The sequence below is a fragment of the Aptenodytes patagonicus genome, chromosome 9, assembly GCF_965638725.1.
Source record: "Aptenodytes patagonicus chromosome 9, bAptPat1.pri.cur, whole genome shotgun sequence".
Taxonomy (NCBI): Eukaryota; Metazoa; Chordata; class Aves; order Sphenisciformes; family Spheniscidae; genus Aptenodytes; species Aptenodytes patagonicus.
Genome location: NC_134957.1, coordinates 25,159,633 through 25,174,712, shown reverse-complemented (window position 1 = coordinate 25,174,712; position 15,080 = coordinate 25,159,633). Strand labels below are relative to the sequence as shown.

The 15,080-nt window shown below is 60.3% G+C and overlaps 1 protein-coding gene across 2 annotated transcripts; it reads right to left on the bottom strand.

Moving 5' to 3' along the window:
- Nucleotides 1-2,905: 2,905 nt before the first annotated feature.
- LOC143164678 (protein eva-1 homolog C-like) lies at nt 2,906-12,895 on the bottom strand. 2 transcript variants are annotated; one of them, XM_076347576.1, is made up of 8 exons: nt 12,668-12,895; nt 9,358-9,557; nt 6,138-6,261; nt 5,770-5,922; nt 5,460-5,603; nt 5,228-5,299; nt 4,761-4,850; nt 2,906-4,052 (listed from the first exon to the last, which is right to left on the bottom strand). In XM_076347576.1, exons 1-8 carry the CDS (start codon nt 12,747-12,749, stop codon nt 3,667-3,669), a joined length of 1,251 nt encoding a protein of 416 aa, XP_076203691.1. In that variant the 5' UTR covers nt 12,750-12,895; the 3' UTR covers nt 2,906-3,666. The 2 variants fall into 2 exon arrangements, with proteins under 2 accessions (XP_076203691.1, XP_076203692.1); XM_076347577.1 differs by lacking the exon at nt 4,761-4,850.
- Nucleotides 12,896-15,080: the final 2,185 nt, after the last annotated feature.

The following is a 15,080-nucleotide window of genomic DNA, read 5'->3' as shown; positions in this document are numbered from 1 at the left end:
TGGATGCTCACTGTGTCACTCTGCTCCTTTGTGGGTTTTCAGAGAACAGATTGGAACTAGAGAAGTTCTTAGCCCTTTTACGGCTTAGACCTTTATCTCCTTTGGAGCCTGAACCAAAGTACCGCGAGTTTGGTTAAGGAGTCGAGTGCATCCATCACACCCAGCCAGGCAGGGGTGGCACCAGCAGCCACCAGTTCATCCCTGTTGGTTGAGCTCTGAGGGCTACAATCCACTGCTGCAGACATAGCCTCAAATGGGGCATAAGCGGGTGCTGTTTAATATGCTGGCCAGGGAAAAAGCCCCTTGCTCCAAAAAACCCTTGCAGCATGGCTGGGGGAAAGGGCCTGTCTCTCTTGCCTCCTCCCCTGCCCTCTGCTCCTGCCTGCTGGGCTCGGGGGATCCAGGAGGGTCCATCTTGGGCTCTTCCACCAGCTCAGTTGCTCTCAGAGGGTCTGCCCGCTTCTCATCCCCTGCCAAGATCACAAAGGGGGGGATTAACCTCCCCAGTGAGGAGCCCCCAGCCAGTCACCCCCACTTCCCCAGCACCTCGTTTTCTGGAAGGAGGATGGAGGCATTGAGTGATATCCATGTCACAGCTGGCCATGACAAGTACCTGGGGGAGCAGGGGTGGCAGGGGCTAGCAGGGGGCAGAGGTAACCCCTGCCTGCAACCCTGGGGTGGGAGGCACCTGCTCCATGCCCATCGCCTGAGCCTAACTGGGGGACGCTGAGCTGGGCTGGTGGGAGCAAAAGGTGGCTCTGAGAGGAGGAGCTGTCCTGCTTGTGTGGGGTAGTTCTCGCTGGGCAGCCCCTGTCCTGCCCGCATACCGTTTGAGCTGCTCCTGTGGTCCCAGAGGCTTTGGGGATTCTCTGACCTGATCCCCCTTCCCCCACATGTGCCACCCGTCATGCAGAGGTCCCTTCCCCTCGCCAGCTCTTGGGGGCTTTTAGCACTGCGCCAAGCTTCAGGCTCAAAGGAACCCCCCCCAGGTCAAGGTAAGCTCAGCACTGCAGCAGAGCTTCCCTCAGCTGGCAGATTCCCAGCAAAACCTTCCAGATTCCTAAGTTGAACCCAAGGAAATCCTTTGGGATAATCCCACACCCACGTGCTGCTGTTGTCAGTGGAGCTGATGAACCCCTTGCTAGGGAAACATCCCAGTGCCAGCTTCCGAGGGGACTTAAACCTGTTGCCCAGGGGTCATGCAGGCAGGATCAGTCCTTTCTCCTTGCTGACAGGCAGGGCGGCTTGGGCCGTGTACAGGCAGCTCTGCCACACGTCTAGCAGAAAGACCTGCGGCCATTGACAGCCAGGAGCAGCAAAATGGCTTTCGGGTGTGGCATGGCTGAGGGGTGCTTGCAGGGCCAGCAGGGGTTTAAACATGGGTCCCACAGATCTCGGGTACCTTCAGTCCCCAAAACCGGTCAGGGCTGCTGTGGCTCCAGCCAGTCTTGTTTCCTCCTCTGCCACTTGTCCTCTCCAGCCCCAGCTCCCCTGGTGCTGCCGCCGCTGTCCCTGGCCTAGGAGCTCCCTGAGGTTCACTCACTGTTGGTCTGGGATCCTTGTGGGATCCAGGTGTCTGCCTCTCCTTGCACATGTTGGGGCAGCACACACTCCAGCCAAAAATATGAGTCAGGTGCATGCTCACCAGGCAGAGCTGGGACGCATCCCACCGCCGATGGAAACATGGTGCATTGGCCTGTGGGATAAGATCCCCAGCCAAAAACCCCCATCCAAGTCTGCCTGAGGGGGCTTGGGTGAGCTGCCTGCTTTGGGACGGGTCTGCGTCTGCCTGTCCTGCCCAGGCTTGGCAGGGGGAAGCCGGCTTTTCCAGTCCCCCGCTGCTGTTCTGGCGCTCCTTGCGAGGCTCTTGGGAAGCCTGGCCCCACTGCAGGTGCTGCAGCTCGCACCACACATGCCGAAATCCTACCTGGCTGTCAGTGGGGTACTGGAGGAAAGATGGGTGGGAGCAAGAAGTGGACCCTGCAAGGTGAATGCCATGGGTCTGCAGCAGGAGCTGTGCCAGCTGTCCAAGCATGGAGGCAAGTCTGTGGTGTCAGTCCTGCCTGTCATCTAAGGATGCTGGGGGCCAGTTTGAGGTGAAGGTCCCCAGACTCTCCTTAGGCTCTGGCATCCCTCAGGAAACCCCCAAATCAGGCAGGACGCCAGTCCTTGTCCCCCCTCATTGGAGCAGGAGCACAAGGCTGCTGCATTGCCATGGCACTCGGCTCTGCACTGGAAAAGCATCCACCGCCAAGCACAGCGCAGCTCTGGCCTCAGAGATGGGGCCAGTGCCTCCCTGGCCCCCAGCAGACCACCAGTGCCAGCAGCTGGGTTAAGGGGTGCATTGACATCCCTGACAGTCCTCTCTTGCTGCACCCAGCCCAGGCACTTCATGTGCGGTGGTGGATGGAAAAATAGATCCCACTACATGCTAGCTCAAGAGCATTGGTGCCTGGAGTGTCCCTATCATGAGAAGGGCTGGGTCGCTGCTCCCCTTCCCACAGCACTACAGAGCCCATGCTGCATTTTGGAGCTGGAAGCAGCCTCCAGACCCAGCATGGCTCCCTGGCACCATGGGGCTGCCAAGAAGCCCCTCTGCATGGCATCTGGGGATGTTTGCTCCAGAATTGCTTACCAGACAGAGAGCCTCAGGCTCAAGAGAAGGAGCAAGGGCAGGGAAGCATTGTTCATAAGATCCACACAGACTCTTTTCCTGCATTTCCCTTCCCCAGGCTAAAACCTTATCCTTTCCCATGCTAAAACAGGCCCAGCTGGTTGCTCCCCATGGCCCAGTGCCAGAAACACCAGCAGGAGGCAAGGAGCCGATCTGCACAGGGAGGGCTGAGCTTTGCTGCTTCCTTTTTCCTCCCTTTTCACTATTAATGGCAGAGCTCAGGGAGGGACGTTGTGTCTACGAGCTGTTGCATTTATTTACTGGAAAAAGCCCCAGCAAGTTAACCCTGGGGCTCTCCTGCCAGTGGGGAAAGCATGAAGGAAAGCACAGAGCAACACAGGGTGACAAAGCTCCCAAGTGCCTGTAGGGAGGTGAGAGCCAGTGCTGTGCCAAGCTGCCGGCTGCCCCAGCCCCAGGGTGCAGCTCCCCTGGGGATACTGGGGCTGCAAGGCATGCGGCGTGGTAGGGCTGGGTGATGCTCGTGGCGCTTTTCCACCTGCTCAGCCTACATCCTCCCTGCGTCCTGGCCATTTCTGTGTCTCTGCCGCCGGCATGCTGCCCGAGTGCTGGGGGGTGTTTGCAGCACCAGGGGTGGAAGCCAGCACCCAAGAAGAAACAGGAGCAAACAGCCTGGAAAGGCTCAGGGTGGGCTTGGCATGGCTGAGCAGGGTTAAGTACTACAGCCAGCCGATACAAGCCGAGAATGGGGAGGTTAGCTTAGGGTTAGCGGCATGCTGGTGGCAAAGGAGCCAGTGGCCCCATGAGCCATCCCGCAGCCCCTCATCACACCCAGGGACTGCATCTTATTCCCAGGTTAGAGGTTTCCAGGCTGGTGGAGCAGTGGGTTGATGGCCACACTGGGGCTGCTATGGCCCTGCTGCCACTTGGGGTACCCACTCACCCTGAGGAGTTCAAACTCTCATGTCTCTCCTATGTCAGATCCCACTTAGACTCTGCCCCCCCTCTGCTCTCTGGCCATTTTCTTCCAGTTCTTATTTGGTGGCCGATTTGATCTTGTGGATAGCATATGGGCTTGACTCCTTGGGCATCCAGATCTCCTCCCTGCCGTGACCCTGGTGCTCCACCGCTCCCTCCATGGCTGCCGTCAGCTCAGGGCCAAAGATGCTGTCGGTGGCCCGGTAGGTACGGGTGAGGCGGCGGAAGGAGGAGTCCGAGGAGCTGTCATCGGGAAGGTCTTCGTCCTGCTCGTCCTGCAGCTTGGTCCTGCTCAGCTCCGAGCTGCTCCCGAGCTCCGGGTCTTTGAGAGCCTCCCCCACCTCCTGGAGGAAGGTCGTTTTGGGGCTGATGATGCACAGCAGGAGCATGAGGCCTCCTGAGACCCCACAAAGAAAGTAGAGGCCAACTTTCTCTGGGATGCCTGGAGGGCGAAGAGCAAAGAGACACCGTGGTACGAACTGCCTCTGCAGCCTGCGGGGTACCAGTGCCTTGAAAACCCCCTCTGCTAGGTACATGGGAGGAAAAGGAGGGGAGCAGGGATGCCCTTAGCACCCAGGCTGCAGGAGCAGGACAGACCCTGCCCCAGTGATTGTGGGACCGTCACCCAGAGCCTCATCAGCACCCACCAGTGTCCCGAAATGCCCCTTTCCCCATAGGAAACCCCCATTGGGATGCAGGGTAGGCAGCACGGTGGGAGGAATCATCTCACCAGGGATTTAAATGAGTTATTTCCCCTGGCAAGGGAAATTTTTGCCTGCAGAGAGGTGCTCTCCGTCAGTGCCCCTGCAGACAGGGCAGGAAGGAAGGAGACCCAGTGGGTAGTTCAGCCTGTTAGAGAAGGAAGGTCTGTGGGCAGGACTGCAGCAGCACTGCGACCACTGATGCTGTGGGACCTCAGAGCTCGTTCAACCTCCGAGCTCCTGCCCTATGTGGCCCCCCCCCAAACCCAGCATGGGTGCTTGGTGCCCTCCTCCCTCACATGCCTGCTGACCCTGCTGGAGGGGTCTGGGTTCTAGCTGCCTCTGAGCTGAGCCCTGGGCTGAGTGGGCGCCATCACGGGACCTGAGCCACCCTCCCAAGCCCATCCTGCTCCCCCAGGTGCTGTGTGAGAGCCGGGGAGGGCACATACCCCAAAGGTGGGCAAAAGCTGCCAGAGAGCTAGTAAAAATCATCCGGTCTTCCCGGAGCCTGGAGAACCTGGGCCCTTTGTACCAGCCACCTGCAGCAAACAAGGGGACGCAGGCTGAGACATGAGGTGCTCCCCAGCGCCCCGCTGTCTGGCTGCCTGCCCCCTGCCTGCCTCCTTCCCCATGCCACACTCCTTCCTTCCTGCACAAGCGCTCCTCTGCCCACGGGGATGTTCCCCTGTGGGTCCTCCTCTCCCCTGCTCCCAGCAGACCACATCTCTCCAGCCCTTCAGACATGGGCACCGACCGATGGGTGGCTTCAGCCATGGGACAGCGATGCTGGGATAGAGTTGCAGGGCTCGTGCCAGTGGTGGGTACCATGGACGCAGACAGGCCATGGAAGGGGTAGTTCACCCGGGCGCGGACACGATGCCACACCGCTTTTGGCATAGCCTCCCCCCCACATTACCATGCATGTAGTCCGAGAGCAGGAAGGGGTCCGAGGTGTCAGGGCCCACCTCCTCCAGCAGCTGCTTGGGCACTGCAAGGAGAGGACACACTGAGCATCACCACCCTGCTTGTCCCCAGCAGCCCCCTGCCTCCCCAGGGAGCCCTGCGTCCCTGCCTACATGGCATGGGGTGGGCACAGCAGGGGCTCAGCCAGTAGCCACCACGCCCCCAGCCCTGTGGGTTGCTCTCACCGCAGGTGTAGGAGACTCGCAGCTGTTTCTTTGTGCCGGGGGGGCACGGGTCCCCAAAGGTGGCCCTGTCAGCAGCCACAGTGCAGTTTGCCTTGCGGTGGCACTTCTTGGAGACCCTCCGTAGGGCGTCCGGAGCCAAGCACTCTGCAAAGACATGGGGCATGGACCTGTGGGCAGACCTGCCTGCCCCCGCCCCCTGGGCACCAGCCAGCTGGGGCCAAGGGGCACAGGTACAGCCCGATGGCATACTTGTGCCACGTGCTCTGCATGGCTCCTGGCCCCATTCTGGGCTCGAACTATTCCAGCATACCTATATGGGGTCCCCCAGTGTTCAGGGCATCGCACTCCGGTTTGCCCCGCAGGAATCGTCCGTAATTTGCAGAATAAATGGCCAGGACGGATTTTGGTCGGCACTGGAGCCTCAGCTTGTCGTTCTCGCATGCGGTCTTGACCCGATGGTTCCCTGGGGAGTGACACCACAGAGCGTCCCAATGCATCCCAAATCACCTGCAGCCCCCTCCTCCCTTAGCCCAGCCAACGGTCTGAGAGCTGCCAAGGGCAGGCTGGAGGAGGGCTGCAAGATACAGGAGCAGCTCGGCTCCCCTCTCTGCCTGTTTCTGAGCAGCTGAGGCCAGGGAAGAGCCCATGCAGTGTTGCCCAGACCCTGCTCCACCTCACCTGGCCGGCACTTATAGGAAGCGATGAGGTACTTGTGTGTCCCAGGGCATGGGTCCGGCCCAAAGACTTGGCTGTGCACTGAGAACTGGCACCACTGCTGGTCCTGGCACTCAGCCAGCAGCTTCTGGAGAGCAAAGTGGGATAGACGTGAAGATGGGTGAGGAGTCCTGAGGCTGTTCTTGCCTCCTCTCCCTCGGTGCCATCACCAGGCTCAGGGAAATGGCCTCTCACCCCGCAGAGGTGTCCTATGGCTGCTCATGCCCCACCCCCCCCGCCGCAGTCACCCTGCTTCATGTGTCAGTTCCTGAATCAGTTACTCCCCCGCACCCACACAGAGCTGTCCAGCACAGCTCTGCCAGTACCTGTGCCGGCATGCATGCCAGCACTGCACCATGCCATGTGTGTGCAACACCCGTGCAGGTATGCACGCTAACACAGCCCCCTGCAACACCCATGTAGGCGTGGATACTGACATGGCTCTGTGCAACAGCCATGCATGCGTGTGCATTCACGTGGCCCAGTGCAACATCTGTGCAGGTGTGCACACTGACACGGCTTCGTGCAACACTCGTGCAGGTGTGCACAGCGATGCAGCTCCGTGCAACACCTGTGCACTCACACCCACACGCCCACGCCCACGCCAGCAGGGCTCCATGCAATGCAAACGCGCGGCCACAAGATGGGGACGAGGGTTCACACCACCTCGGGCAGCGTCCCTGCTGGAGACCGGGGCAGCCTTTGCCGCTGCCCGTTGTCACTGTCTGCCCACGGCCGCCCAAAGGCGACGCTGCCAAACCTGCGGGGTGGCCGAGCAGGGCCCGTGGCTCTGGCAGGGATCTCCCGGGCAGCCTGGGCTTGGGCTGGCCGTGGGGCTGTGGCTCCTGGCCCCCAGCATCCCCCTGGGATTCTGGGCATGCTGCAAGCCCCAGCAGCAGCAAACCCACAGCCTGAGCAGAGGCTGCTGGTGGCGGGGGCGGGGAGTGGGGCCACAGCTTGTTCCCGACCCTCGCTGCCACCCCTCTTGGAAATTGCCCTGCGACTCAGGCCCTGGGATCCCGCCACTTGAGACGATGGAGTCCCTTTGCATCTCTCCTTCCCCTCCTTTGTCACTGTCCCCCCCCAGCACAGGACTGAGCCTCCTCTTGGTCTTTCCTGGCTGCCAGAAGTGAAATTTAAGGAGGAAATGCAATTAATCTCTCTCCCCAGGTTTTGCCTAAACAGAGCTGAGCCTCAGCAGCAGCCTTGCTCTCTGCTCTCCAGACGTCCTGTCTCTTCCAACAGCAGTCTCCAGCTAGTGGGGAACCCAGCCCTGTGCGGTCACAGTCCCCTGGGTGGAGTGGCTCCATCTTGCTGCAAACCTGAGCCACACAGATCCTGCTCACAGACCTGCCCTTTGGTCTTCAAACGTCTGTGCCAGGCTGTATCCTGTGCTTGACACACAAGCTCTGGGGACGCTGACCTGTGTTTGCAGGGTTTGCAGGGCCTGCTTGGTATCATGCCAGCATGGTCCGGTTCAGCGCTTGCAGAGCTCCTGGGACATGTGGGATGCCGGGGGTGTGTGTGTGTGTGTGTGTGTAGTGTGTGTGTGGATCTGCAGCTGGAGCAGGACAGGGCAGCAAAGCTCCCACAGCAGGGAACTGGCTCCTCAGCTCTTGTTCCTCTTCTCTGGCTCCATGTTCCCCTTCCCCACAGGCAGCTGCACGCAGCTGGGTTTGCTGCAATTTTGCCCCAGCCCTAGCAAGGCACTGGAACAGGAATAGAAAAGTAGCACATGAAACCCTGACCCCATCAAGGGACCCTTCTGCCAGCCCCCACCATGCATCCTGGCTGCCCTGGGTTTGTTAGAGCCTTGTGATCAGGAGGGAGAAGCGAGTACGGTTCAGGCATGCTGTGTCTGGCATGGCATGGTGCATTGCCCATCTCACCCGCTCTCCCGCAGCCAGCGAGTGCAGCGTCTCCCCAGCCATGGGTAGAGCTGAGTAGCTGGACCAGGGACTTGCAGCTGGGGCCGAGGAGCGTTGCCTGGCCAAGCAGGGCTCCGGAAAAGGCAGCGACCAGGCTTCTGTGACTACAAGGCCAGCTCCAGCCCCAGGCACTTCTGCGGGAAGAGGGGGGTCATGGGTGAGCGCAGCCCCCGGGAGATGGGGCTCCAGTGTTCAGCCAAGGTTGAAGTTGCTGAGAACTGGAGGAGTTTGGCTGGCAAAGGACACACCCTCAAGGCTTTGCAGAATGAGCGTTATTGCTCTCCTTGCTCCCTTCCAGGTGACTGCTATGATGTCTGGATTGGGCTGCTGCCAGCTGCAATAGCTGGTCTGGTCCAAGGCATCCCAAGGCCATGGATGCTGAGGCCAGCTGTGCCAGTGTGGAGAGCCAGAAGCCAGGGTAAAGCTGCAGGACACCAAAGGACGACATCCCTCCCAGCTCCTCTCTGCCCCATTCCTCAAGCTGCTCATGATGTCTCATGTGTGGGGCTGGTGGAGGGCTGATGTCCTCACCAGGCACAGGGTTTTCCTCCAAACACAAAGAGGAATCAAGCACAGCCACAGCACGGAGCAGGCTGCAGGGCTTTTGGAGCAGCCCGGCAAGCGCTTCCCCCAGCCAGGCATCAGCTTTGGAGAGGTCCCTTCCCTTCTGCCACCCCCTGCCTTCCTCCCCTCTCCCTGTGCTGGCTACTGCAATCAACAGACCCTCCTTTGGGCTTGCTTCATTAATCCGCTTCTTGGGAGCTGCCGGCATGGATGAGTGCTGCTTCTGGCTGGGGAAGAGCCAAGCTCTGTGCTAATCCTAGGGGATGCACCTGCAGGGCTGAGCGCAGCATCCCTCGTGGGCCACTGTCCTGCTTCCTGAGCCTGGTACCCCAGCTGCTGCACCACCTCTCTCTGGGACCCAACCCCAGCTGCCAGGGCTTTCTCCGAGCCTGCTGCGTCCTGCGGGATTATTCCAAAAGCCAGCTCAGGATGCAGCAGTGCCTCCTGCCAGGCTCCTCTGGCAGGGCAGCCCCACCCTGGGACCCACCACAGAAGGTCTCGTCCACCCTTATCTCCCATAAATGCTCCAGGAAAAGGACCCCAAGGGTGAATCCCGATGCCAATGGCAGCAGCCTCCCTCAGGGCACGGGGAGGCTGTGCTGCCTGCAGCCACCCAGCCCAAGCAGGCAGGCCAGTGACCTGGGGAAGGGGGGGTGTGTGCAGCCTGGTCCCTTGGGGCTGCCCACACTTACCAGGTGGGCAGTGGCGGATGTGCACTCAGTGCTTTCGTGGGAGGCATTGCCAGGGCTGGGGCAGAGGTTGGGGCTGGGTACGCGACGCCCGTAGAAGGCACCAAGGATGCTGATGGTGGTCTTGTGAGGGCAGATGATGAGGAGCTGCTCCCCGTCGCACGTGTGGGTGGTGTGGTTCCTCAGCACCTTACGCAGGTACCCTGGAAGGGGAGAGCACAGGCGGCGTTGGCCGGAGGAGACACTGGGACCATGGCAGTGGCAGTGCTTGGGGTCCTGACAGCGGGTGGCAGTGAGGACGTCCTGGGCTGGGGCACTTATGGGGCAAACAGGACCAGAGTGGGGCTGCAGCAGAGAAGGCGGGCTTGCAGCAAATCTTACATCCAGCATTGCAGCCAAGAGGTTGGAAAGCAGCATGGAGCAGCCGAGCTGGTTAGCAAAGGGAAGCGAAAGCTGGAGGCAGGATGACAGGTCAGAAAAAACATGTATGGAAGGATCCCATGAGGAGTAGTCAAGGGTTTAGAGAAAATCAGGCTTGTTATGGAGACATGGGGAGGAGAGAGCAAGGATGAGCCAGAGATGATGAGCCAGAGATGATCATCCAGAGATGATCACTGGAGTCAGGGAGAGGAGGATACTTTCTGTCACACGATGCGGAGCCATGAGCTGGAGGAGAGAAGGGTCCAGTGGCTGCTGCAAGCTCCCGCAGTTGGCTGGGTCGGTATGGATGGGTGTGAGCCACCAAGTAATCATCTGAGCCCAACTGACCCCGGGTCTCTCTGCCGAAGAAGCCCCGTGCATCGATGCAAGCCATTCCCAGCCCACGGCCTTTCTGACGGGCACTGGCCCTACTCTCCCTGAATTCCCAGTGTGGGGTATTTCTCTCTTTTAATCCTCTCTAGGTTGCGTCCCAAACCACTTACTTACCCTGTTGTTTTCCCTACAAGGGACAGTAAGGTGGGGCTGTCCTGCCCAGCCTTTAAGAGGGTTTAACATGCAGCTATCAGCTCTGGCTGGTATCAGCTGTGCTGGGTGCTGGGTGAGCAAGGAACCTGTTCTAATAAAAGCTCTGCAAGCTGTCAGGGGTGCTCTGAGCAGGCACTGGTTGCTGGAAGAGGCTGAGGAAGCAGGAAAAGCTGACAAAAAATGATGTGTAGGGCCCTGGACAGAGCAGTTTGCATCAGGCCTTTGAATATAACAAAAGCAAAGGGGAAGCATCATTTTGAGGCTGGGAGGTGGGGACAGGGCAACCCGGTACCTGGCAGGCAGGACCCTGGGTGGGTCACAGACCCCAGTCCCCAGCTGTAGGGTCCTTGGAGGGACTCGCACCCCAGCCCCAGCCTAGTGCTGGGGTCCAGGGCAGGACATGCACCCTGTCGCCCAGCCCGCAGCGTGTCAAATTCCCCCAAACCAATACAAAAAGGTGGGAGCACTGGCTCCCAGCCCCGCGCTTCTCCCTCTGTCCCTCTGCAAACCAGTGCCAGGCTCAGCTGCACAAAGGGCCCCTTTCACCTTCCCTGTTGCCGCTAACCCTTTGGCATCTGCGGCCAGCATCCCTCCCTGGGAGACATCAGCGGACGTGGCTGGAAGCTGACCCCACTCAGAGTTAATCTTTCCCTTGGACACGGGCAGCTGCTGGCATTTGTCCTTGCAAGCTGGGATGAGCGAGTGTGGGGGCCACAGTCTTGTGCAAGCGAGCCCTTGCTCACTCCTCTGCGTGCTGGAGGAGAGGCAGAGGAGGGTGGATGGGAGCAGACAAGCTGTTTTAGCCAGGTCAAAGCTCCAGTGAGATGCAAAGACGCTCCTTGGAGGACACAGAGCTGGATCAGCCCCTTGGGGTGCAATGCCCACAAAGAGGGGGGCAGGAAAAGCCCCATCCTGCCCCTCTCCTCCAGTTGCCCCATATCACCGGACACTGGGGGCCATGAGGGGCATGAGACCCTGCCCTGGCTGCCGGCCCCTATGTCCTTCCTCTGCATCCTCTGCAGCAGCTCCATGCCTGTGGCAGCAGCCAGGCTCTTGTGCAGGCTCCAGAGCCACCTGGGGCTCGACTTCTGCCTGGCACGAACTCCAAACCCGCCTGCCCATCCCCGAGATGGCTGGTGGCGGAGCTGCCCAAACACATCGCTGCTGGAACAGCCCTGGGCACAGGGGGCTGAGCCAAATCCTGGGGATGGTGGGGGACATGAGGGAGGAATAGGGGGAGAAATGGGTTTCCCCAAATCCAGCCTGCCTTGCAGCAGGCAGCCTCCTCTGCTGCTGTGCTGGCTGGCAGCACCGGCAGTTTGTATTTTAAAACAGCACCACAGGGACAGAGGTTTCTCCATGATACCATTTTTGGGCAGTGAGCAATTGCGAAAATGGGGTTTGGTTTTTTTTTTGGGTGAAACCATGGCAAGGAGGCTGCAGGCAGATTTTGTGAGTGATTCCGGTCGCCTGCTGGTGCTGCTGACTCAGTCCCTGATGGTGCGGTTGTGCAGTTAGCTCTGCCCAGATGAAATCACATCCTCTCCGCCACAGCCTGCCCTGCCACGCTTGGTGGCATCGTGCCGGGCTCTCGTGTCACCCGGGCATGGCAGAGCGGAGTGGAAGGTGTGCATGGCTGTTTCTGGAAGATCCCTCAGAGGACTGGCAGCCCCCAGGCACCCAGCCTGCCTGCACCCATCCTGACTGTCCCAAGTGCTGAGTCACAAGGGATCCCAAATTTCTGCCTCAGCTACATCTACAAGGTTCACTGGTGCTGCCCCCCAGGGAGAGGATCTGGCCCTTGCTGTGCCTTGTGGCAGTGCATCCTGCAGCCCCCCTACTCATGGGTGGCTCTGGCTAGGGACCACAGCCACCGGCTCTGGCCAGGGACTGGGTAGAGCTTCAGCCCATCTCTTCCCTTGCCTTCTCAGAGCAGCAAAGGCTTGCAGGGCAGCCCTGGGTGCTCCAGGAGGCTTCAGCTCCACACACCATCCAGCACGAAGGGCAAGAGCATCATGGCCAGGGGGGTCTCAGGAAAGCTCGGGGACTGTCTTAAGATTCGGTTTTTTGCATTTCTGCCTCCAAACTGTCCAAGGGAGCGCAGCAGCAGCAGGGGGAGCCGCTCCCTTGCTCATAACCGGGCTGCAGGACATGCACGGGGTGTTTTCAGACCCCAGCCCTGCCGTGGGGATTAAAAAACCCAGTTTTTTTTGGCAAACTCCCTATGGCCTGCCCTGGTTTGTGCCTTGCTGGCCCCTACCCCACCAACCCAGCTGTCGCTTCACCCTCTGCTCACACCGGCATGGTCCCCGGCATCCCTCGTTGCCCTGCCCGCGCCCCAACTCACCGGAGAGCTCCGGGCTGGCCTCCAGCCCCACGGCCAGGCAGAGGAGGACCAGGGCTGCTGCTGGCCCCACCAGCCCAGCCATGGTGCAACCACTGCCGGTTCTGCTGCGTCCCACCAGGCAGCCTCCGCTAGTCTGGTCCTCAGCAGTGGCTGGCGCTGGGGCTGGCAGTGCACAGGGACAATGGCTCACTTCTCTTGCCCTGCCAAAGCACCGGGGCCGGGCGGGCGCCTGTGTACCCGCTCTTTGTCTGCTGCCCAGGGCAAGGGGCTGCTCTGGACAGCTGGGACACTCTCAGCACAGGGACACCTCCCACAGGGAGGGAGGGACATGTTTTCAAAGGCGCTCTGTGGGGAGTGAGCAGGTGCCATGCCTTGGCATCACTGTCGCTGGCGGAGAAATCAGCAGCCCCTTCCCTCCCATCTCCGTTCCCCCTGAGCAGAGAGACGGGGCTTGGCAAGGTTTCCAGCGTGCCCCCTGCTTTCTTACAGACACGGTGAGGCAGAAATCCGGATACATGTGTGCTGTAATCTCCATCTCAGCAAACGTCCGGCCATTCACCATTTGAGGAGGAAGGGAAGGGCTGCTTGCACTGCCTCCCAAGGCAGCTGTTCCTGCAGAAAAGGCAAACGCCCTCCCTGCATCAAACACCGTGGGCAGGGACCTCTTTGCTGCTGCCCTTCTGCACCCACAGCCTCCGCAGGGCCAGATATCAGGCACTCTGACACCTCACGAGGAGGGCACTGTGCCATACCCGTGTCCCCCACCCCGCAGGAGTTAAATCCCTGCCTGCTGCTTCAGCTGGCAGCTTGGAGGGAAACACAATGGGCAGGAGCTGCTCGCTCTGTCCCCCAGCTGAGGTCAGCAGAGAAGGCAGCAGCCGGCAGTGCCAGGAGCCGGCGTGGCTCCCCACGGGCTCAGCATCACTCGGGAAGGGGCAGCAAGGTGGGGGCCAGGGCAGCAGCAGGGACCGGCACACATCACCCACGGGTCTGCAGCGGGAGCTGGGTGGGGGGAACGAGATGGGTGCCGAGCTTGTGCTGAGGGTGCTTGCTGTGGCCCTGCTTGGCATTCACAATGCCATTAATTCATCCCTCTTGTTTATAAGAATGTCAGGCAGAGTTTCCTGTCCCATTGGGTGGAGTTTCAAATTCTCCAAAAGATTTGATGGGGCAGAAAGAAAAATGCCCCCCAGACCCTCCTGTGCAGCTGCCAGTGTAAGCACCACTCTGGGCTGTGCAGCAGTATCCAGGAGAAACATCTCCCTTGGGGAGACTCCTCCGGGAGCCTGCAAAATCATTTCCTAGCCTAATTACCTCGGGGTGGATGCTTTCTTATCAGGGTTTGATTATTTTTAGGAAAGTCTGAGCTTACGCAGGCTGGGGGCATGCTGAGTCAAGCAATCAGGATCCCCATTTTGTGCAAAGCTCAGTACCAGCTATGGGGTCCCGAGGTGCGAGATGGGACTTGCCCAAGAGTTAAGCCCATGGGTGCTGGGAAGCCGTCTCCACTGGGATGGCAGCCAGGACAATCTGACAGCAAATGTTTCCCTCCCATCCTGGGGAGGAAAGCAAGCCGGTCATCCTTCCTGCGAAACAGCCCAAATTCCAGGAACAGGGCCCTGCTGGGCGTCAGCCCTGGAGACATTCCTTCCCATCACCCCACCATGCACCACCCCAGCTGGGCTGCTGCCAGCGGTGCTCTGGGGTTCCCTGCTGCACCCTGACACGCTCCAGCCTCTTTGCTTTCCCTCGTTGGCTGTTTTGCAGTCCTTCCTGCCCAAAGTCTGCACCCTGGCAGCACTCGGCCAGCTGCAAAGAGCCGGTGGCAGGCGGCCAGGCTGCCCCACTTGGCTTCCCTGAACCCTCACCCTGCTCAGCCCCCACTCCTTGCAATGGGGGGTGCTCAGAGGAGCCCACCCGGGGGGACCCCCGGGGGTGGTGGGCAGGGAGAGGAGCTGTACCCTCCCTCCTAGCAGCTGCCCATCATGATGCAGCAGCAGGAGGGGGGAAGGCAGTGGGAAGGTCAGCTTGGTTCACCCCAAAGAGATAAAGAATTGGTGAGCCCTGGGGCACCGGTGTCTGGGTGCAAGGGTGGGAGGATGGCAAAGGGGTAAGACCAGACCAGAGCAGCACGAGGAGCAGCAGGCGAGATGCTTCCTCTGCAAAACCCCTCCACTCACAGCTGGGAGGTGACAGCAGCAGTGCCGGGGCCGCCTGGGCCGCCAGCCCACTGCTCGGAGGCACCGGAGCAGCGCCTGGGCGGGTGCGATAGACTGGAAGGGGATCCATGAACACGTCCAGATAGACCCATGCTGAGTCACGGCTGGGAGGCCCTGCAGCTTCCCCCTCCCCGCCAGCAGGTCCCGGCGCACACCCCATCGCTCCTCCCCGCTTCAAAAGGAAGGAAAGGGCA